We start from the raw sequence: 22,629 nt of genomic DNA on the forward strand, positions 1-22,629 counted from the left end.
AGCCAGTACAACTGCATTTTTTCATTGTTCATTAGTCTGTTAATTTTGACATTGCAAAGTAGTTGATATATAGAAACTAGGACATATTTCCCACTGGCTAATATTTTATATAAAAACATATGCTTCATTTTCACATGTGAAATCTTTGATAATATCTAGCGCCTCTAAACGCTATTTTCAACATACTATACGCTCATTGGCTGAATCACTGGCGGCAAGAAGACATTTCCATTTCCTCTATTATTTGGGAACGCACTCCAACACAGAGCGGAAGACACACAACGCTGAAGAAAACAATGTAAACCAAAGATATTCTCGTAGCTACCTCAAACACCTTTGATCAAATTAAACTGTAATTTATGATAGGAACATGCGATAGTGTCAATTGTTAGTTCGAAGTGGGCGGTGAGCTACTGTAGAAGCCCAGTGTAGCGGCAGCGAGACGAGGTGCACCGCCTCTCGACCAGTCTAGACTGCCGCTGTCGCTTCCATTTCTCTGGTGTGTTGTGGTTCGAAAGGCGAAGCGTGCTGCATAGGAACTTGGCTAACAGTTCTTGACACTAAACATACGGGTTGGGATCGATGGCGGACCTAGAACCATCACGACAACATGGGGAGACGGAACAGATTGACGATGCAGAGTTGGCATTTAAAGGAATAAACATGCTGCTTAACAACGGATTCAAGGAGAGTGATGAACTTTTCAGAAAATACAGGTTAGACGGTGCTGTGCCATAAACAATTAACTTAAAATACTGTTTCATTGGTTAATTGATGTGGGGAAGATTTGAATTCTAAGAGTTATCCTATAAATGTTTATGCTGTATAGTTTATTTCCGGGCTTTGTTTATTTTTTCAGATTGAGGAAGTCCACGCGAAACTGATTAGTAGGCCTATAGGGTATAAGCCAATTTGCAGTGGTGGAAAAAGTACCCAATTGTCATATTTGGGTAAAAGTAAAGATACCTTAATAGAAAATTAACAGTAAAATACTACTTCAGTAAAATTATTTGGTTTGAAATGTAATTATGTATAGAAAGTAAATGAAATTGCTAAAAAAGTATCAAAAGTAAAAGTAAAAGTGAATCATTTCAAAGTCCCTACATTAAGCAAACCAGAAGGCATTTTCTAGATTTTTTTAAGTTCACGGATAGCCAGGGGCATACTCTGACATAATTTACAGACGAAGCATTTGTGTTTCGTGAGACCGACAGATCAGAGGCAGTATGATGACCCGGGAAGTTCTCTTTTATAAGTGCGTGAATTTGACAATTTTTACTGTCCAGCTAAGCAATCAACATGTAACGAGTACTTTTGGGTGTCAGGGAAAATGTATGGAGTAAAAAGTACATTACGCGTTTTTAGATCATTGACGTTAACTCTTTTTCTTTTTCTTCATATACGCATATGTTGTAGTTGAAACCCTATTTTACATCTATAATTGTTGTGTTGTGCTGTGCTCGCCATCAGTTGAGACAAGCTATTGAATACAAGATGTGTGTCATGTACTAAAATGGATTTACAATTGAAATGTAAACTTATAAATGGTACCACAAAGATGGTTGGAGGTCCACACAGAATGTTCACTTGAATGGGAATATCTTTTTAAAATTATACTGTCAATCCTCCTTGGGAAACTTATTAAAATATAGATAAGAGAATAGACATGACCATTTAAGTTGACTTTCGACTGTGGGTGGACCGGTGATCTTCTTTGTGGTAGTAATTAGAAGTATAAATGTCAATAAAATTGTAATGATGTACCAGCTAAATTGAAGTGGTCTGAAGGCATAGGTCCATTCTATGAATAATATTTATATGATTGAAATGACAACCACCCTGTATTCAAAAGCATGTTGTCTCAACCTATGGCTGGCACAACAACACAAAAACTCAGATGATGTAGTCCAGGTATTCCCAAACTTTTTTCTTCACTTTTTCAAACATTTAATTTATATTTTCCAAAGGGGCTATACATTTGAGTGAGGTTTTTTTCTCGCCTGGGTAGCCTCGTTGCACTGCCCAAAATAAAATTAAACCATCTTGCGAAATAACAGCAAAATGTCAAATACAGGTAGCCTAGTCAAATAATTAACATCCAATCACATTAACCGTTACTCTCTCGCGGGAATTCCACTAAGGGTCCGTATGTAGCCAAACGTAGCTGCTGCTCATGTTGGTATCTGTACTGATGGCTCAAAAGCCATGACAGGGAGACATAGTGGAGTGGTAACGTGCGTGCAAGCAGTTGCTCCCGACGCCACTTGGGTATAATGCAGCATCCACCGAGAGCCTCTTGCTGCCAAGGTAATGCCTGACAGCTTGAAAGACGTTTTGGACACTACAGTGAAAATGGTTAACTTTGTTAAAGCAAGGTCCCTGAACTCTCGGGTATTTTCTGCACTATGCAATGATATGGGCAGCGACCATGTAAAGCTTTTGCGACAAACAGAAGTGCGCTGGTTATCAAGGGGAAAAGTATTGACGTTTTTTTTTTTTTTTTAAATTGAGAGACGAGCTTAAAGTTTCTTTACTGACCATAATTTTCACTTGTCTGACCACTTGCATGATGATGAGTTTCACACGACTGGCCTATCTGAGGGATGTTTCTTCTCACCTGAATGATCTGAATCTAGGATTACAGGGACTCTCCGCAACTATATTCAATGTGCGGGACAGAATTGAGGCTATGATTAAGAAGTTGGCGCTCTTCTCTGTCTGCATTAACAAGGACAACACACAGGTCTTTCCATCATTGTATGATTTTTTGTGTGCAAATGAACTCAAGCTTACGGACAATGTCAAATGTGATATAGCGACGCTCCTGAGTGAGTTGGGTGCGCAATTACGCAGGTACTTTCCCGAAATGGATGACACAAACAACTGGATTCGTTATCCCTTTCATGCCCTGCCTCCAGTCCACTTACTGATATCTGAACAAGAGAGCCTCATCGAAATTGCAACAAGCGGTTCTGTGAATTAAAAAAAAAAATCATAAGCCACTGCCAGATTTCTGGATTGGGCTGCGCTCAGAGTATCCTGCCTTGGCAAATCACGCTGTTAAGACACTGATGCCCTTTGCAACTGTACCTATGTGAGAGTGGATTCTTGGCCCTCACTAGCATGAGAACATAATACAGGCACAGACTGTGTGTGGAAAATGATTTAACACTGAGACTCTCTAATACAACCCAACATTGCAGAGTTATGTGCATCCTTTCAAGCACACCCCCTGTGGTGTGTTATTCACCATTTTTGATGAACAAATAAGGTTTTATATGTAAGATGGTTAAATAAACATTAAAAGTATTGATTATTATTATTTGTGCCCTGGTCCTACAAGAGCTCTTTGTCACTTCCCACAAGCCGGGTCGTGACAACTCAATCTCATTCTTATGTTTAATAAATGTATTGTATAGTGTGTGTGTGTGTGTGTGGCAGGCTTACAATGATGGCAAAAAACAACATTTGAGAGTGCGCTGACCCTGGTGCTAGAGGGGGTAAGCAGCTGGAGGTTGAATGTTTGAAGGGGTACAGGACTATAACGTGGTCCCGTGTGGCTCAGTTGGTAGAGCATGGTGTTTGCAACGCCAGGGTTGTGGGTTCGATTCCCATGGGGGACCAGTATGGGGGGAAAAATGTATGAAATGTATGCATTCACTACTGTAAGTCGCTCTGGATAAGAGCGTCTGCTAAATGACTAAAAATGTCAAAAAAAATAAGAAGTTGGGGAACCACTGAATTGTAGTCAAAGCTACAACATATGTGAATATGAAGAGAGAAAAAAAATGAGTGAGTGTAATTTAGTTAATTGACAATAAAGGTTTAAAAATATATAATTTTAAAAAATAAATAATGAAATAGATTGACAACATTGTTTGTAAGCTTTGAAATGATATAAAACTCAACCTTTTCCTTTTCCAGTGATGACATGGATGTCTCATGGTATGGTGGGGTATGCAAAATGGTCCAACTAAATGTTTTGGCATTCAGGTCCAAAATGTAACTTTCTGACCACTTCTTCCATGGGCAAACATGTATGTAAAGTAATGTTTAAATCAAAAGGGATACTGTCAACGTGATTCAGTGGTGATTTTAGTATGTAAATCTTGGTGGGGCAAAAACAAAATGCAGGATGCATGCCAGCAAAGCCACTACACAACACTAAACAATACATTAATTGCACTATAACGGTGACAAACGGTGCCCAGAAAGGGCCTTTTCAACCACTCCACAAATTTCCTATTAACAAACTATCGTTTTGGCAAGTCTGTTAGGACTACTTTGTGCATGACACAAGTAGTTTTTCCAACAATTGTTTACAGACATATTATTTCACTTATAATTCACTGTATCACAATTCCAGTGGGCCAGAAGTTTACATACACTAAGTTGACTGTGCCTTTAAACAGCTTGGGAAATTCCAGAAATGATGTCATGGTTTTAGAAGCTTCTGATAGGCTAATTGACATCATTTGAGTCAATTGGAGGTGTACCTGTGGATGTATTTCAAGGCCTACCTTCAAACTCAGTGCCTCTTTGCTTGACATCATGGGAAAATCAAAATAAATCAGCCAAGACATCAGAAAAAAAGTGTAGACCTCCACAAGTCTGGTTCATCCTTGGGAGCAATTTCCGAACGCCTGAAGGTACCACATTCATCTGTACAAACAATAGTACGCAAGTATAAACACCATGGGAACCCGCAGCCATCATACCGCTCAGGAAGGAGATGCGTTCTGTCTCCTAGAGATGAACGTACTTTGGTGCGAAAAGTGTGAATCAATCCCAGAACAACAGTAAAGGATCTTGTGAAGATGCTGGAGGAAACCGGTACAAAAGTATCTATATCCACAGTAAAATTAGTCTTATATCGACATAACCTGAAAGGCTGCTCAGCAAGGAAGAAGCCACTGCTCCAAAACCACCATTAAAAAAGCCAGACCACAGTTTGCAACTGCAAATGGGGACAAAGGTCATACTTTTTGGAGAAATGTCCTCTGGTCTGATGAAACAAAAATAGAACTGTTTGGCCATAATGACCATCGTTATGTTTGGAGGAAAAGGGGGGATGCTTGCAAGCCGAAGAACACTAACCCAACCGTGAAGCACGGAGGTGGCAGCATCGTATTGTGGGGGTGCTTTGCTGCAGGAGGGACTGGTGCACTTCACAAAATAGATGGCATCATGAGGAGGAAAATTATGTGGATATATTGAAGCAACATCTCAAGACATCAGTCAGGAAGTTAAAGCTTCGTCGCATATGGGTCTTCCAAATGGACAATGACCCCAAGCATACTTCCAAAGTTGTGGCAAAATGGCTTAAGGACAACAAAGTCAAGGTATTGGAGTGGCCATCACAAAACCCTGACCCCAATCCTATAGAACATTTGAGCAGAACTCAAAAAGCATGTGCGAGCAAGGAGGCCTACAAACCTGACTCAGTTACACTAGCTCTGTCAGGAGGAATGGGCCACAATTCACCCAACTTATTGTGGGAAGCTCGTGGAAGGCTACCTAAAAACATTTGACCCAAGTTAACAATTTAAAGGCAATGCTACCAAATACTAATTGAGTGTATGTAAACTTCTGACCCACTGGGAATGTGATGAAAGAAATAAAAGCTGAAATAAATCCTTCTCTCTACTATTATTCTGACATTTTACATTCTTAAAATAAGGTGGTGATCCTAACTGACCTAAGACTGGGAATTTTTACTAGGATTAAATGTGAGGAATTGTGAAAAACTGAGTGTATTTGGCTAAGGTGTATGTAAACTTCAACTGTGTGTGATATATATATATATATATATATATATATATATATTATTTATTTATTTATTTGGTTAATGTTTATTTTTGCTGAAAATGTGGGCCTCAAAATAGGTGGGACTTCTATCACATTTTAGTCACTTTAAACTCCTCCACTGTTTGTGCATACGCATGTGTGTGCACACCAGTTTAAGTCCAACAAACACTTTTACTGCTATGTATCCTTAACTGAACCAGATCTGGAGGAGAGAGCCACTGAGGGAATACGTACATCTAATGTCATATTGTGGTCATAACTCTATAAAGTGTGAAAGTCAGCCATTACACAGCCGAAAGCAGCGTTTTGCCGTCACCCCTGCAAGCTCTCTCTGTCTCTCTTTCTTTTCCACAACTGTGTCATAGTTTGTAGACACCCCTTTCCCTGCTCACTGGCTCTATAAAGCTGATACATTGCTTTGTTTCTCCCTGCAGCAAACTGGCTACAGACATCTCTTGTATCATGCAGAAGAGACATTTTCATTCAGTGTTTATTTGCAGTTCTCTCTAATATGAAGCGTTTCCTCTTTCCCTCAAATCAATGCAATGTGTTGACTCTAAGCACTTTTGCAATATGCTCATATCCTTATCACTTCTCTATACTGTAAGTTTGAGAGGATTGTTGTGAAGAGCAAGCCAAACTGGACTAGGGATATATCTTACAGAGATAATTTAAATAAAAAATAGATTTAGAGATTTTTACAGTACAGCTGTACATTGTCAAAGAACCTGTTCAAACTCGATTTTTAGCTAAGATCCCACACCAGTTGGGAAGACTGTTGTTGTGTTCAAGACAACCTGGAAACTCAGAAATGTCTGACTTGGAAACTCGTTGTAGAAAGATGATGTCCGAGTTTCCCAATTGGAAAGTATCAGAATTAACCAATAAGAAGTTCTACTCAAAAAAAAAAAGTATGCACATTTTAACTCTGAGTTTCCCGAGTTGTCTTGAACGTGGCAAAGATCTGAGTTAGCAGTGGTTGGGTTGTAGGCCTATACCATACAAAGCAGGCCACACCCATTCCCGTCATGTCAGTTATTGAACAAAGGTTACACTCCGAGAGCAAACAAGTTGGTGTTCCCAAACTGTTCACAGCACCTCCTCACTTGTCATATTTCATCAGCAACCAAATCATTGTCAGCAACCAAATCATTTACATTGAAATTATCAGGTTAGCGTGTTGAATAAAATGTATATTTAAACTTCCTTTAACAGTTATCCCGTGTGGTTGGTCCTTTTTGCAGGTAGGAATGCATACAGATTTCTGTCACCTGAGGTATGCGCACAAGATGAAAATACATATGCATGAGAAGCATGCATACTTGCCAAGCTCGTGCATGTGTTTACACAGTGCTTCACATGAAGCATGTGCAGAAACTTCTGAATGCACTACCAGTGCTATGAAAAGTTTGTAATTGTACTTTCCTGTGAATATATTGTCTTGCATTCCTACCTGCAAAATGACCAACCACACGGATAACCGGTAAAGCAAGTTAAATATAATTTTATTCAAGGTTCTGGCTTGTTGAGGTCGTGAGAGGAAACTTTCCTGATCCAAACACTCAGTTATGCCCAACGTAGAATTAGTGCCTTAAGAAGAAAAAAAACTCCCTCGTCCTAGCCAATGACAAGCATACCCATAACATGATGCAGCCCCCACCATGCATGAAAATATGAAACGTTTTGCTCGGCGTTGTGTTGGATTTGCCCCAAACATAACCCTTTGTATTCTGTACATAAAGTTAATTTCTTTGTCACATTTTTTTTTCTCCACATTTGCAGTTTTACTTTGGTACCTTATTGCAAACAGGATGCATGATTTGGAATATTTTTACTTATTTTCACTCTATCAATTAGGCTAGTTTTGTGGAGTAACTACAATGTTGTTGATCCAGCCTCAACCATTAAAATCTGTAACTGTTTTAAAGTCACCATTGGCCTCATGGTGAAATCCCTTAGTGCTTTCCTTCCTCAACGGCAACTGAGTTAGAAGGGCGCCTGTATCTTTGTTGTGACTGGGTGTATTGATACACCATCCAAAGTGTAATTAATAACTTCACCATGCTCAAAGGGATATTGTCTGCTTTTTAATTTTTTTCACCCATCTACCAATGGCTGCCCTTCTTTGCGGGGCATTGGAAAACCTCACTGGTCTTTGTGGTTGAATCTGTGTTTGAAATTCATGTTCAACTTAGTGACCTTACAGATCGTTGTATGTGAGGGATACAGAGAGAATTCCACTTTTACATTATGGGTATTGTGTGGAGGCCAGTGACAAAAACATCTCAATTGAACCCATTTTAAATTCAGGCTGTAACACAACAAAATGTGGAAAAAGTCAATAGGTCTGAATACTTTCTGTAGCCACTGTAAATTAAATTCAATGTCGGGTTTCCAGGCTATTGGCACCCTTGCACTTTACAATGGAGTACAATCAAATCAAATTTTATTTGTCACATGCGCCGAATACAACAGGTGAAATGCTTACTTTACAAGCCCTTAATCAACAATGCAGTTTTAAGAAAATATTGACTAAATAAACTAAAGTAACACAATAAAATAACAATAATGAGGCTAAATACTGGGGGTACCGATGTCAGGTTAGTTGAGGTAATTTGTACATGTGCATGTGTAAAGTATTCAGACCCCTTGACTATTTCCACATTTTGTTACGTTTCCGCCTTATTCTAAAATTGATTAAAAACAATTCTGCATCAATCTACACACAATGCCCCATAATGACAAAGCAAAAACATTTTTTTTAGACATTTTAGCAAATGTATTAAAAATAAAAAGCTGATATCACATTTACATAATTATTCAGACCCTTGACTCAGTACTTTGTTGAAGCACCTTTGGCAGCGATTACAGCCTCAAGGCTTCTTGGGTGTGACACTACAAGCTTGGCACACCTATATTTAGAATCTCTCCCATTCTTCTCTGCAGATCCTCTCAAGCTCTGTCAGGTTGGATGGGGAGCGTCGCTGCACAGCTATTTTCAGGTCCCTCCAGAGATGTTCGATCGGTTCAAGTCCAGGCTCTGGTTTGGCCACTCAAAGACATTCAGAGATTTGTCCCGAAGCCACTCCTGCATTGTCTTGGCTCTGTGCTTAGGGTTGTTGTCCTGTTGGAAGGTGAACCTTCACCCCAGTCTGAGAACCTGCACCAGAGCTCTCAGGATTTCATCAAGGATCTCAATACTTTGCTCCACCACCATGCTTCACCCTAGGGACAGTGCCAGGTTTCCTCCAAACGTGACGCTTTGGCATTCAGGCCAAAGAGTTCAATCTTGGTTTCATTAGAACAGAGAATCTTGTTTCTCATCGTCTGAGAGTCCTTTAGGTGCCTTTTTGGCAAACTCCAAGCGGGTTGTCATGTGGCTTTTACTGCCATTACATAAAGGCCTGATTTGGTGGAGTGCTGCAGCAATTTTTGTCCTTCTGGAAGGTTCTCCCATCTCCACAGAGGAACTCTGGAACTCTGTCAGAGTGACCATTTGGTTTCTCGGTCACCTACCTGACCAAGGCCCTTCTCCCCCGATTGCTCAGTTTCGCCGGGCAGCCAGCTCTTGGAAGAATTTGGAACCACCATTTTAAGAAAGATAGAGACCACTGTGTTCTTGGGGACCTTCAATGCTGCAGACATTTTTTGGTACCCTTCCCCAGATATGTGCCTCGACACAATCCTGTCCCGGAGCTCTACAGACAATTCCTTCGGCTTCATGGCTTTGTTTTTGCTCTGAAATTCACTGTCAGCTGTGGGACCTTATATAGACGGGTGTGAGCCTTTCCAAATCATGTCCAATCAATTTAATTTACCACAGGTGAACTCGAAGTTGTAGAAACATCTCAAGGATGATCAATGGAAACACCTGAGCTCAATTTCGAGTCTCATAGCACAGGGTCTGAATACTTATGTTTTTTAATACATTTTCAAGCATGTCTAAAAACCTGTTTTCACTTTGTCTTTTGGGGTATTGTGTGTAGATTAATGAGGAAAAATATTAATACATTTTAGAATAAGGCTTTAATGAACCAAAATGTGGAAAAAGATAATGGGTCTGAATACTTTCCGAATGCACTGTAGGTAGGGGTAAAGTGACTATGCATAGACTATAAACAATGTTTTACACTGCTGCTACTCAAAAGGGGGGGGTGTCAATGCAAATAGTCTGGGTGGCCATTTAATTGTTCAGCAGTCTTATGGCTTGGGGGTAGAAGCTGTTAAGGAGTCTTTTGGGCCTAAAATGTTCTCTTTTCTCTTTTCAAAACTGGTTGAATGGGTATTTTTACTCTGTAGGCACCTGCAACTTACCACAGGTGAGAGAAATGACTTAGTAAATGACTATCACCTGCCTCCAGCCAAATACATTTGAATTCTTCTGAATTAGGAATAATTTAGACCAGGCCATTTTTGTGACTTTGAAGTGAAAAATACAGAGTAAACGCAACAGGCTTAGTTAGATCCTCAAACACACACACACACACACACACACACACACACACACAGCTTTGTCTCCTGCTGATAGGCCAAATGTCACCTCTCCCACTAATTATGTTGAGCTCTGAGCTGTCATAAGAGATGAAGGGAACTGAATGTTGACACCCTCATCCTCCCATATTTCTATACTGTCAGCTTAAATGAAATGTATACAATTTAGGCTTCTACATTCTTGGAAGTGAATAACCATCCAGACTTTGAGACGTGAATGCGACTACTATTAAATGTTCTCTTGGAGCAGTCTTACAAATCACATTTAAGTAATTACTTTAGCCCGACTCTGCCACCTTTTGAGCGCTGTCATCATACGCTCTGTACAATGAAGAAATCCAGATGGTATTGCTGGAGGAAACCTACGTTTTGACTTGAAACAACTCTATAGCTCTCACCCTACTTTACCTGTCCTGGCTGTCTCTCTTAAGGAACTGTTCTGTTTTAGCCTTACCGCAACCATCTATCTGTCTCCCTCTCTTCTAGGACCCACAGTCCACTGATGAGTTTCGGAGCCAGTTTTGTCAGCTTCCTGGTGAGTAGGGGTGGAGAGGTCAGAGGAGGTCAACTTCTTACTGAATTACTGTACGTCTCCCAAATTCCACTGATATTCTCATTTGATACTCTGCAATGCAGACAATTGGATTCTATTGGAGTGAAGAACAGGAAGAGGTCTGTATTACAGTCTGTTATGTTGTACGTTTTATGGAATGCCAACCTTTTTAGTTCAATAGTTGGCTTTTCACAGTACATCTCTATTTCATACATAGACCTTGTCATAGTGCATTTTACAGTGCAGATTGACTGAATGAATTGAAGGTCACACAATAATAGCACACCTGAGATATCCTCAGCACTAACCTTGCTGTGCATCACACGCGGCTGGCGGGTGATTCACCAACCTGATATAATTGGCTCACGGTGGGTTTGAATACTAACAGGGAATACATTATTTGTGCACATCTTTGAAAATGATCACGGTAGAGGAAATGTTAGTCTGGTAAGTCCAGGATGAATAGTTGGTTGTCTAGCTGTGCTTTTCATTGTTATACAGTTGAGGGCAAATATATTGGCAGCCTTGCACGTTTCACTATTTCCTCTAAAATAAGTTGAAATTGAGAAGATGTTTAGTGTTCATACGTGTAATTATTTGATTTACAACTGCACAAGAGCCCCCCCCCCCCCCCCCCCCCCAAAAAAAACTAAATTATTCAACGTGGAAATTAATTTGATTCTTGTTTACTGTGTAGTTTCTTACCTGTGGTAATATAAGTTTCAGGTGCCTAAGGGGTGAAAAAATTAACTTTCAACAAGAGAAAGCAGAACATTCCACTCCATTGTATAGTGCAAGGGTGCCAATATATTTGACCACATGTCTGTTGCTGACAGGATAATTGTTTAGCCTACTTTCAAACAATAGTGTTGGTACATGATAAGGCATTACGCCAGACTACCATACTGTCTAGAATGAGAGCAAGGCCCTGACTGGTACTGTATGAATCTGCCTGTGTGTGTAGAATGCCATGATGACGTTTGAGGAGGAGAAGATGCAGACAGCCTTTGATGACCTCAGAGCCACTGAGAGACTTTGTGAGCGAGACAATGCCGGGGTCATCGAGACAATCAAAAACAAGATCAGGAGGAGTGTAAGTGAAATACAATCTGTACACGCACACCTAATTAACCTCAGAGAAGCTCATACCTGTACGTAGCACCTCCCACCTCCTCTATCCACACACGCCTGACTTGTCTTGCGGTCTGCCAATGTCAAGTTGACATCATCTTCTCTCACAGTGCTGTGTTTGGCCTTGCTACAGATGTACAGTTGAAGTTGGAAGTTTACATGCATACAGTTAGGTTGGACTCATTAAAACTCGTTTTTCAACCACTCCACACATTTGTTGTTAACAAACTATAGTTTTTGCAAGTCGGTTAGGACATCTACTCATTTTTCCAGCAATTGTTTACAGACAGATTATTTCACTTATAATTCACTGTATCCCAATTCCAGTTTGCCGGAAGTTTACATTCACTAAGCAGACTGTGCATCTAAACAGCTTGGAAAATTCCAGAAAATGTCATGGCTTTAGAAGCTTCTGATAGGCTAATTGACATCATTTGAGTCAATTGGAGGTGTACCTGTGGATGTATTTCAAGGCCTACCTTCAAACTCAGTGCCTCTTTGCTTGACATCATGGGAAAATCTAAAGAGCTCAGATGAAAAATTGTAGGCCTCCACAAGTCTGGTTCATCCTTGGGAGCAATTTCCAAACGCCTGAAGGTACCACGTTCATCAGTACAAACACCATGGGAACACGCAGCCGTCATACCGCTCAGGAAGGAGACGCGTTCTGTCTCCTAGAGATGAACGTGCTTTGGTGCGAAAAGTGCAAATCAATCCCAGAACAACAGCAAAGGACCTTGTGAAGATGCTGGAGGAAACAGGTACAAAAGTATCTATATCCACAGTAAAACGAGTCCTATATCGACATAACCTGAAAGGCCACTCAGCAAGGAAGAAGCCACTGCTCCAAAACCACCATAAAAAAAGCCTACGGTAGAGTACGGTTTGTAACTGCACATGGGGACAAAGATCATACTTTTTGGTGAAATATCCTCTGGTCTGGTGAAACAAAAATAGAACGGTTTGGCATAATGACCGTTGTTATGTTTGGAGGAAAAAGGGGGAGGCTTGCAAGCCGAAGAACACCATCCCAACCGTGAAGGACAGGGGTGGCAGCATCATGTTGTAGGGGTACTTTGCTGCAGGAGGGACTAGTGCACTTCACAAAATAGATGGCATCATGAGGATGGAAAATTATGTGGATATATTGAAGCAACATCTCAAGACATCAGTCAGGAAGTTAAAGCTTAGTCGCAAAAGCATACTTCCAAAGGTGTGGCAAAATGGCTTAAGGACAACAAAGTCAAGGTATTGGAGTGCCCATCCCAAAGCCCTGGCCTCAATCCCATCAAAATTTTGTGGGCAGAACTGAAAAGGCGTGTGCGAGGCCTACAAACCTGACTCAGTTACACCAGCTCTGTCAGGAGGAATGGGTCAAAATTCACCCAACTTATTGTGGGAAGCTTGTGGAAGGCTACCCAAAACGTTTGACCCAAGTTAAAAAATTTAATGGCAATGCTATCAAATACTAATTGAGTGTATGTAAACTTCTGACCCACTGGGAATGTGATGAAAGAAATAAAAGCTGAAATAAATCGGTCTCTCTACTATTATTCTGACATTTCACATTCTTAAAAGAAAGTGGTGATCCTAACTGACCTAAGACAGGGAATTTTTCCTAGGATTAAATGTCAGGAATTGTGGAAATGTATTTGGCGAAGGTGTATGTAAACTTCCGACATCAACTGTATGTTTGGCCTTGCTCTACATTTTAGATGTTGACATCACCATGCTCTGTGTGTTTGGCCTTCCTCTAGGACCCCCAGAGGTCAGGGGTGGCTATGGTAGACCGCCTCCAGAGACAGATCCTTGTGGCAGACTGCCAGGTGTACCTCGCTGTCCTCTCCTTCATCAAACAGGAACTGTCAGGTGAGACGCCTCATCACTTCTACCTTGACCTGCGTGTAGGCTTATAGCTGACTGCTTGACGGCTCGGCTGTGCTGCTACTACTAGACTAAATGACTGCACTGTGTTGTGGCTACTCACTGGTACGGTTTAGAAGATCGGAGCTCTGTTTCAATATCTTGTGTACTGATTATAATGCATGCTCAATAAGTGATTTGCTATAATGGACCTTGGTATCTAGACCATGTCTCTCAGTACTCTAACATCCTGCTGCTTTATGTTAATCATATCTCATGGATTTCCCCTCTCCCAAACCCACCCAGCATACATCAGAGGAGGCTGGATCCTCCGCAAAGCCTGGAAGATGTACAACAAGTGTTACAGCGACATCAGCCAGCTGCAGGAGTGCAGCAAGAAGAGGTCCTCCAACCAGCAGGTGTCTCCCTCTCCATCCACTGACCAGGCCAACCACGGCGCGGCCAAGCTCCCAACCCAGAAGACCAATGGGGTGAGCCCGGAGGCCCTAGCCCGGCTTAAGGGCTCGGTCAGTTTTGGCTACGGCCTGTTCCACCTGTGCATCTCCATGATACCGCCGCACCTGCTGAAGATCGTCAACCTTCTGGGTTTCCCCGGCGACCGTCACCAGGGGCTGTCCGCCCTTGCGTATGCCAGTGAAAGTAAGGACATGAAGGCCCCCTTAGCTACGTGAGTAGGTGTACCACTACCGACCATAGGGTGTCTGTTTTTTGTTGTTGTCTCGTGTTGGTTTATTTTACTTTCTTGGCTTGAACTGTGTTTGGGGTCATTGCTGTGTAATAATTTATCTCAATCAACATAATTCCTATGGACATGGTGACCATGTATTTAGTGATAGAAAATATATGTAATAATCCTCCGTAATGTAGCCTATACATGGACTAGACAGAGTAGTGTGATTATTTGGGAAGAGAAAAGAACCAGCAGACCTGAGAGAGAGGTCTCTGGCCTGTTTCCCCTACATAAGGTATGCAGCTTAGCTGGCTCTGAATATTGATTACATTTTTTTTACCTTTTATTTAACTAGGCAAGTCAGTTAAGAACAAATTCTTATTTACGATGACTGCCTACTGCCAAATCCTAACCCGGACGACGCTGGGCCAATTGTGTTCCGCCCTATGGGACTCCCAATTGCGGCCGGTTGTGATACAGCCTGGAATCGAACCAGGGCCTGTAGTGACACCTCTAGCACTGAGATGCAGTGCCTTAGACTGGTTCGCCACTCGGGAATATCAGTGATTCATATTGAACAGCTTATTTATTACTGGAGTCACCACCATACTGATTAGAAATTCTCCGCTATTTGATTCTGCCCACACATCCACAGCAGGAGGCAGAAGACACATGGTGTGTCCCCCAAGGCACCCTATTCCGTCCGTAGTGCAATGCATTTGACCAGGGCCCATAGGGCTCTGGTCGAAGTAGTACACTATATAGGGAATAGGTTGTCATTTGGGATAAAACCACAGCCTTCACCAGACCTGAAACCCATTAGCACTCTGCCAGGGGCCAAGATTAACTGCTTTAATAATAGAGAGAAGCTGGCTGTGGCCCCTGTCCTGGTTGAACTTCAATGCCTTGGCAGAGAACAAAGATTGTATTTATTTTAGGAAGACACATGTTCAACATTTAAGATAAGATTAACTTTGTGCCTGAAGGGAAATTTGTCTTGGACTTTCAAGTGATGTTGCTTCCACATCTAAGCTGCTTGCAACGGTTGATTCTGCAGAATTTTGATTGATTTTGTTTTCAGCTGACGTATCTGCGGAGTATGGTAGCAGGCTGTTCAACTCGAAATGAGTCATATGTTTACCGACAGCTGTGATATGTCTTGGTTTCTTGTCTGACTCTCTGAATGCTGACTTTCACCGGTATTCCTCTCACTGTTGTCAATAACAGTGGTTTCTCTCCCCCTGTGGCAGGTTGGCCCTCTTGTGGTACCATACGGTAGTGCAACCCTTCTTTACCCTTGACGGTTCAGACACGCAGGCCGGTCTGATGGAGGCGAAGGCTATCCTCCAGAGAAAGGAGCCCGTATACCCTAACTCCTCCCTCTTCATATTCTTCAAGGGCAGGGTGCAGCGTCTGGAGGTAAGGACCTGGGCCATGTTCAGTAGAGAGAAAATGTTTTAAAACACAATTTAAATGAAGTGGTTCAACCTAAATGTCGCCAATAATAACACCTATTTTCTTGTGCTGCAGTGTACACTACTCGACACAACCTAGATAGAAGTAGACAGATACCACAAGGAAACCTGTGTCTACAACTCTGGCTGTAGTGTGTTCCTTGTCCTAATCTTCCCCCTGTCCTCAACTCATCCAGTGCCAGATCAACAGTGCCTTGACGTCCTTCCAAAATGCCTTAGAGCTGGCTACAGACCAGAGGGAGATCCAGCATGTTTGTTTGTATGAAATAGGTACAATATGCTTTTGCTTCCTCACTTCTACCTCAACTCTTAATGTATATAACACCATTACCTTGTTGTTCCTGAGTGACACTTCATTCTCTCTGCTCTCAGGGTGGTGCAGTATGATCGAGCTGAAGTGCGGTGACGCCTACAAGGCCTTTCAGCGTCTGGCGACTGAGTCACGCTGGTCCCAGTGTTACTACACCTACCTAACTGGAGGTGAGAGGGCAGAGGTTAGAAGTCATGTAATTAGAGGCGGGGTTAGAAGAACGCCCTCTTGTTTTTCTTCAAAAGTCAAATAAGTTCCATAACTGGGAACGCTAACTCGCCTGAATGAAAAGCTTCTGAACGATTAGCAATAATGGCTTACATCCTCTGATAACGGTAATATGTTGCTGTTGAGATACCCTGTAGACTCGAACGCCTGGACATCGCTCTGTGTTTGTGGTCCACTATAGTGTGCCAGGGAGCGTCAGGAGATCTGGAGGGAGCTGCCGCTGTCTTCAAGGACGTACACAAGCTTTTGAAACGGAACAACAATCAGATCGAACAGTTCTCTATGCAGAGGGTGAGCGTGGGACTGGCAACAGCACATTTCTATAGATATCCATGTGAATTATTACTTCCAGTGAGGAGAAATCCTTTTGCCAGTCACACAGTTCCAAGGTGATCTGAAGTAATTGTATGGAGGAAAATTGGCAGTTGATCATGCAGTGAGTAGAATTCTGCTTCTCGGCTGAGATGGTAAACGTGTGCCTGTGTGTGTGCAGGCGGAGGGGCTAAGCAAACACGCCCCATCCAGAGAGCTGTGTATCCTGGCTGTGATCGAGGTGCTTTACCTGTGGAAGGCCCTGCCTAACTGCTCCACCTCTAAGCTGCAGACCATGAGCCAAGGTACGCTGTGAAAACGTACAGGAAACACCATACACAGACTACATCAACACAAGCATAGACAGACCCCTTATACATAGGGTTGTGGCGCTGATGACATTTTATCAGCCGGTAACTCATGCAAGTTACTGCCCGTCTCACGGTAATTGACCGTAAATGAATGTAAACACTTTTAGCATCTCCAGGCCTCCACATACAAGTCGCTGATGAGCACCTTTTGGAACATTTAAAAAAACAAAAAGTCTGAATCCATTTAATATATACCATCACAATGAATCCATTTTATTTTAGGCAGGTCTAAAGAAACATTATGATATGAAGAATATGCATTTCAGAAAAACATACAGGCCGACTCAGAAGATGATATCTGGCTATGTGCAGTGCCAATGGCAGCCTAAGCTGTAAGCTAGTTCATTTAGCAGACGAGATGTGCTTATAAATCCCATGCCATTATTTTATATCATATGATTTTATAGGAAGAAGAATATAATTGAGCTTAGCTGAATAAAATAGAAGGGATGTTTTTCTCATCCCCCGAACGCGTGCTCATGTGAAGTGGCTACGTTGAGCATAAAAGTGATCATTTGAAGCGGGTCCTATACGCTAGATTTAGAGAGAGAAACCTTAGAACGTCTTACAAATCAAACCAGAAATGCGCTCCGTGATGCGCTCTGTTCCTGGCCTCAGGCGGCGCACGCTGTTCTCCCATGAACTGATCATATTCTCACCCATCAGTATTTTCTCAATTTAATGTTGGCTTTAAATATATTAAAGTCATTTCGATTTAGAATGGGCCATTATCAAACAGGGGCAGGGGGAAAAAGACCTGTCATCCGTTTGCACTCCAGTAGCGAATGGAGGCTCCTGCGCTTCCTTTTTCAAGCATGCCAAGTAGGCTGCTCTGGTTCTACAGCGGACAATTAATCATAGTAGCAACTGGGATCCTCTTTATAGTGGTAACCATCAGAACTCTGCTTTCACGGGGTTGCATATAGAAATGTATGGGCTTATAACAACACTTCACTCCACGCATCACCAATGTTTGAAGAGCAGCCTCTCGCTGCGTGACAGGTGATATTCTGCCCAAACTCTGTATGCCATGGGCTCCCCAACCCTGTTCTTGAAGCTACCCAGTGCTGAATATGGGAAACCTAGTGTAATCTGTGCGGGAACATTTGGTAGTGACAGATTTTCACAACAAAACAGATTTGATTAAACTGTTGACAGCCCCTCTCTGTGCGCTTGAGGAAGGGATGAAGGAGGAGATGGAAACGCATGGTGGTGAGAGATTCTGTAGCTAAATGTTAGCCTATTTAATTATGAAGAAGAGAAAAAAAACGATTTAATTTTGGAGTATAGGCTAGACCAATGATGTAGCAAAGTGTGTTTCTGCCGTGCGTAATATGCAGTGTAGGTTATTAGGCACAACTAATATTTTTATGAGTTTTTTTCAGGCTTGGGCTCATAGGCCTTTGCATACTGTAAGCTCTAATATGCGTATCGTGATCTACATGCAATGTCTTAAATGCTTTTAATTAATCTTCACCTTAGAAAGCGCTGTCCATTTTGTTGTTTGGCTTTGAAAAAAGGTCCGCAATGACCATGTTTGCCACTGTTTCGATCTGTTGTTGAACTTCTTTCTTCAAATTGATCATCACGATGTCAAACAATGTAGTCTAACGGTGCATGATACTGTTTTTAATGGGATGTGATTTTATGTGATATTTGCATTGATGTCAGAGTGATTAGGGGGACAATAGAGCGCTGAGCACTAGGCCATTAGGACCTGATGGAGGGACAATAGAGCGCTGAGCACTAGGCCATTAGGACCTGATGGAGGGACAATAGAGCGCTGAGCACTAGGCCATTAGGACCTGATGGAGGGACAATAGAGCACTGAGCACTAGGCCATTAGGACCTGATGGAGGGACAATAGAGCACTGAGCACTAGGCCATTAGGACCTGATGGAGGGACAATAGAGCGCTGAGCACTAGGCCATTAGTGACCTGATGGAGGCACAATAGAGTGCTGAGCACTAGGCCATTAGGACCTGATGGAGGGACAATAGAGTGCTGAGCACTAGGCCATTAGGACCTGATGGAGGCACAATAGAGTGCTGAGCACTAGGCCATTAGGACCTGATGGAGGGACAATAGAGTGCTGAGCACTAGGCCATTAGGACCTGATGGAGGGACAATAGAGTGCTGAGCACTAGGCCATTAGGACCTGATGGAGGGACAATAGAGTGCTGAGCACTAGGCCATTAGTGACCTGACAGCCATTAGCAAGTTGGGTACTACAAACGCATCAGCGCCATTCATGTACAGATCGCATTAAGAGGCGATTACCACGACTCAACGGTCCCGTGGAATTTGACTTAATACGGTCTCTGCGATAGTCATGCACATGATCAAACTCCCAGTCCCAACCACCACAGTTGCTGCACACTCAATTATAGCCTATTCTCTTTTGGCTATGCAGGACATCACACACAACTCTTCCAGGATCTGCTACAATTTCAGTCAGCGTGGTTATTGAGCTTTCGCTGAGAAGTTGTGGTGGTGCCATGAAAGTGAATTCCTGTGAATCTGGAAGGAAATTCAGTCGGTTGTTTGTGTCTCCTCTTAGTTCTGCAGGAACTAGATGACATCTCATGTGCCGGCCTGAAAAACCTGCTCCTTGGTGACATACACAGATGTCTCGGCAACATGAACGACTCCATTCAGGTTCTATTTATATGTATTGAAAACAAAGTACACATATAGTATTTATCTACAAATATTAATGTAGTTAGAATAGTGAATGTTTACCACTCTTTATTATGTCATTGAACATTGCAGTGCTTCCATCTGGCTGCCAGAGATGAGATGGGTTGTCAATACAACTCCTATGTGCAGCCCTACTCCATCTACGAGTTAGGCTGTGTCTTACTGGACAGCCCTGAGGTGAGCACTGCATATGGAGTATCGCGCACCGTGTCAACCCCGAGGAGAGAAAGTGTATGTTGCTTAATGCGGTAGTTGATTGAGATTGTGTTCTTCTCTTCTCAGTCTAAAGCGAAGGGCAGAGCTCTGATGCTCCAAGCCAAGGTACAGTGGAACTTCACTTCTACAGTATGGGCCAAGAGTGTATCCTCGTTTTTGGGAACGTGTAGCTTTCAGCTGCAGTATTTGGAATGATCAATCAATCAAGTCTGACAGTCATCCATAATATGGATTTTTATATTATTTGATATTTCCTTACCAGTATGTGCACTTGTGAATATTTCTATGCGATGTAGTAATGACGTGTGTTTGTACAGGAGGACTATGCTGGCTATGACTTTGAGAACAGGCTCCATGTGCGTATTCATTCAGCTCTGGCTTCCATGAGGGAGGAGGTGACCCCACCGTGACAGCACCCTTTCTCCACCATACATCCAGCCTAGCTTGTGTTTGGGGTAGAAGGAGCTGGAAACGGCTCCCTTTAGAGAAGCCATCTTGATCTCCACAGCACTGTGATGGTTCACTGCAATGTGTTTTTCAGTTGACTTACGTTTTTTTTTTTTTATAATGAATGTGCCATCAAGTTTGCAATGTATCGTTTACAGTAAGAGTTTCCTGGAGCGATAATGCAGGAATAGTTAAGACTATTGGACTGTGTTAGTGTGTTTTCAACCAGATCAAATATGTTCAGTAGTTGCTGCTGGGAGGCAAATGCAACTTTTTACCAGGGAAAAGTTTATTGGGGGGGGGGAAATCTATCAATGTCAGTGCTATCTAAATAGTACAGTCACATCTTTATTCTTTCCCATGTGATGGGAAAGGGTTCAGATGCAGAACTGGGTATGCCATTGGGTAAGCCACACTTCATTATAAATTAAGCAGTGCCTAGGTTGCTGCCAGATTATGACATGAATGTCCTGTTGCTGTTACAGTAGTAGACCATCTGAATGCACAAATCCTATGCTACTACTCATCACGTGGCCTTGTGGCACTGTAAATTGGGGAGATTTTTTTGGTTTTAAAGTTAATTTCCTGCAATTCTACACATTTTGCCATGGGTTGCAGAGAACATTTTGCTGTTTTAAAGGCCCAGTGTTTTATATATATTTCTACACTAGGAGGTTGGAATAATGTTGACTGCAACGTCTCTCCACAATCCTCAAGTCAAGAACAGACTATGGGAGGCGCACAGTACTACATGGGGCCATGGCTACATGGAACTCTATTCCACATCAGGTAACTGATGCAAGCAGTAAAATCCAATAAAAAAAAAACATAAAAATACACCGTATGGAACAGCGGGGACTGTGAAGAGACACACAGGCACAGACACCAATACACATGATGTGGCATGCACTCTACACACCTACAGATGGATTTTGTATTAGATGTGATAGTAGAGTAGTAGCCTGAGGGAACACACTTAATGTGTTGTGAAAAGTTGTATTAAATGTAATATTTTAAATTGTATATAAAAGCCTTAATGTTTTTGGATCCCAGCATTGCAGCAGCTAATGGGGATCCTTGATACAAATACAAATAATACTGTGAACATGATGATAATACCCTTTTAGTGTAAGAGCTGTTTGAGTTTTTGGCCTTCCATGGTGACCTCACCGTGCGGTAAATTAGTTAATAGACCAATAAGAAAGGGTTCCAAATCTGCCAATAACAGCACATTGTCAGATTTCCCCTCCCCACTCAGACCACTCCCAGACAGTACTAATGAAATTCTTTCTTGAGAAATTGCTCTTTGAGAAATTTTGCTCTTTGAGAAATTTTTGTTTCTTTTTGGCCATTTTAATTTAAAACAATCACAGTAAGGTACTTATTTGTTACCCAGAAATGATTTGATATTGAGATAAAAAATGGCTGCAATGGATATTTTTAAAGCAAGTTTCTGAAATTCTACACATTTTGCCATGGGGTGATGAGAACTTTGCAATTGTAGAAAAAAATTCAGTTTTACAGCTAATTTCCTGCAATTCTACTGATTTTTGCCATGGGGTGGAGTGACATTTTTGCAGTTTTAAAGCTAATTTCCTGGAATTCTACACATTTTGTAATGACCTATGCCATGTTAAAATAATATCTGAGTGAGAATGACTAACAAAATCATTGTGTGCCCCCTGGAGGTCAGGGCCCCTGGGCATGTGCCCTGCGTGCCTGGTCGCTATTCGGACAAGTTTAGATAGCTGGCTAGACTAACAAGCAATAATTGAGTGACTGTAAGTGACTTGCATAACGAGAACAATTGCTGATGCACAACGAAATGTAAAAATTGAACGTGGTGTATTCTATTATTCTTACTCTCAATAGTAAGTTGAGACCCCGACTGAGTTCTTTAAAAAATATATATACAGTGCCTTCATAAAGTATTGACACCCCTTGAACATATTTTGTTGTTAAATAGCCTAAATTCAAAATGAATAAAATTGTATTAAAAATCTCAGCTATCTTTTTTCTAATTTATTGAAAAT

At 41.8% G+C, this 22,629-nt stretch overlaps 1 protein-coding gene across 2 annotated transcripts; it reads left to right on the forward strand.

Annotated features, from left to right (window-relative positions):
* Positions 1-226: 226 nt before the first annotated feature.
* LOC106599671 (tetratricopeptide repeat protein 39C) lies at positions 227-22,601 on the forward strand. 2 transcript variants are annotated; one of them, XM_014190960.3, is made up of 15 exons: positions 227-716; positions 10,786-10,834; positions 10,936-10,971; positions 11,817-11,945; positions 13,741-13,852; positions 14,153-14,534; positions 15,788-15,956; positions 16,189-16,282; positions 16,385-16,492; positions 16,732-16,841; positions 17,044-17,167; positions 19,794-19,891; positions 20,006-20,110; positions 20,216-20,254; positions 20,467-22,601. In XM_014190960.3, exons 1-15 carry the CDS (start codon positions 583-585, stop codon positions 20,557-20,559), a joined length of 1,782 nt encoding a protein of 593 aa, XP_014046435.1. In that variant the 5' UTR covers positions 227-582; the 3' UTR covers positions 20,560-22,601. The 2 variants fall into 2 exon arrangements, with proteins under 2 accessions (XP_014046435.1, XP_014046436.1); XM_014190961.3 differs by lacking the exon at positions 10,936-10,971 and having other exon boundaries at positions 228-716.
* The last annotated feature ends 28 nt before the right edge of the window (positions 22,602-22,629 follow it).

Source organism: Salmo salar, chromosome 03, assembly GCF_965601325.2.
Source record: "Salmo salar chromosome 03, fSalSal1, whole genome shotgun sequence".
Lineage (NCBI taxonomy): Eukaryota > Metazoa > Chordata > Actinopteri > Salmoniformes > Salmonidae > Salmo > Salmo salar.

Excerpts from the sequence above, each read along its gene's own strand:
- LOC106599671 (XM_014190960.3), top strand. The coding sequence starts at position 583 with ATGGCGGACCTAGAACCATCACGACAACATGGGGAGACGGAACAGATT. Across the intron at positions 20,111-20,215 it reads TCTTACTGGACAGCCCTGAG|TCTAAAGCGAAGGGCAGAGC; the intron begins GTGAGCACTGCA and ends TTCTCTTCTCAG. Across the intron at positions 20,255-20,466 it reads CTCTGATGCTCCAAGCCAAG|GAGGACTATGCTGGCTATGA; the intron begins GTACAGTGGAAC and ends GTGTTTGTACAG.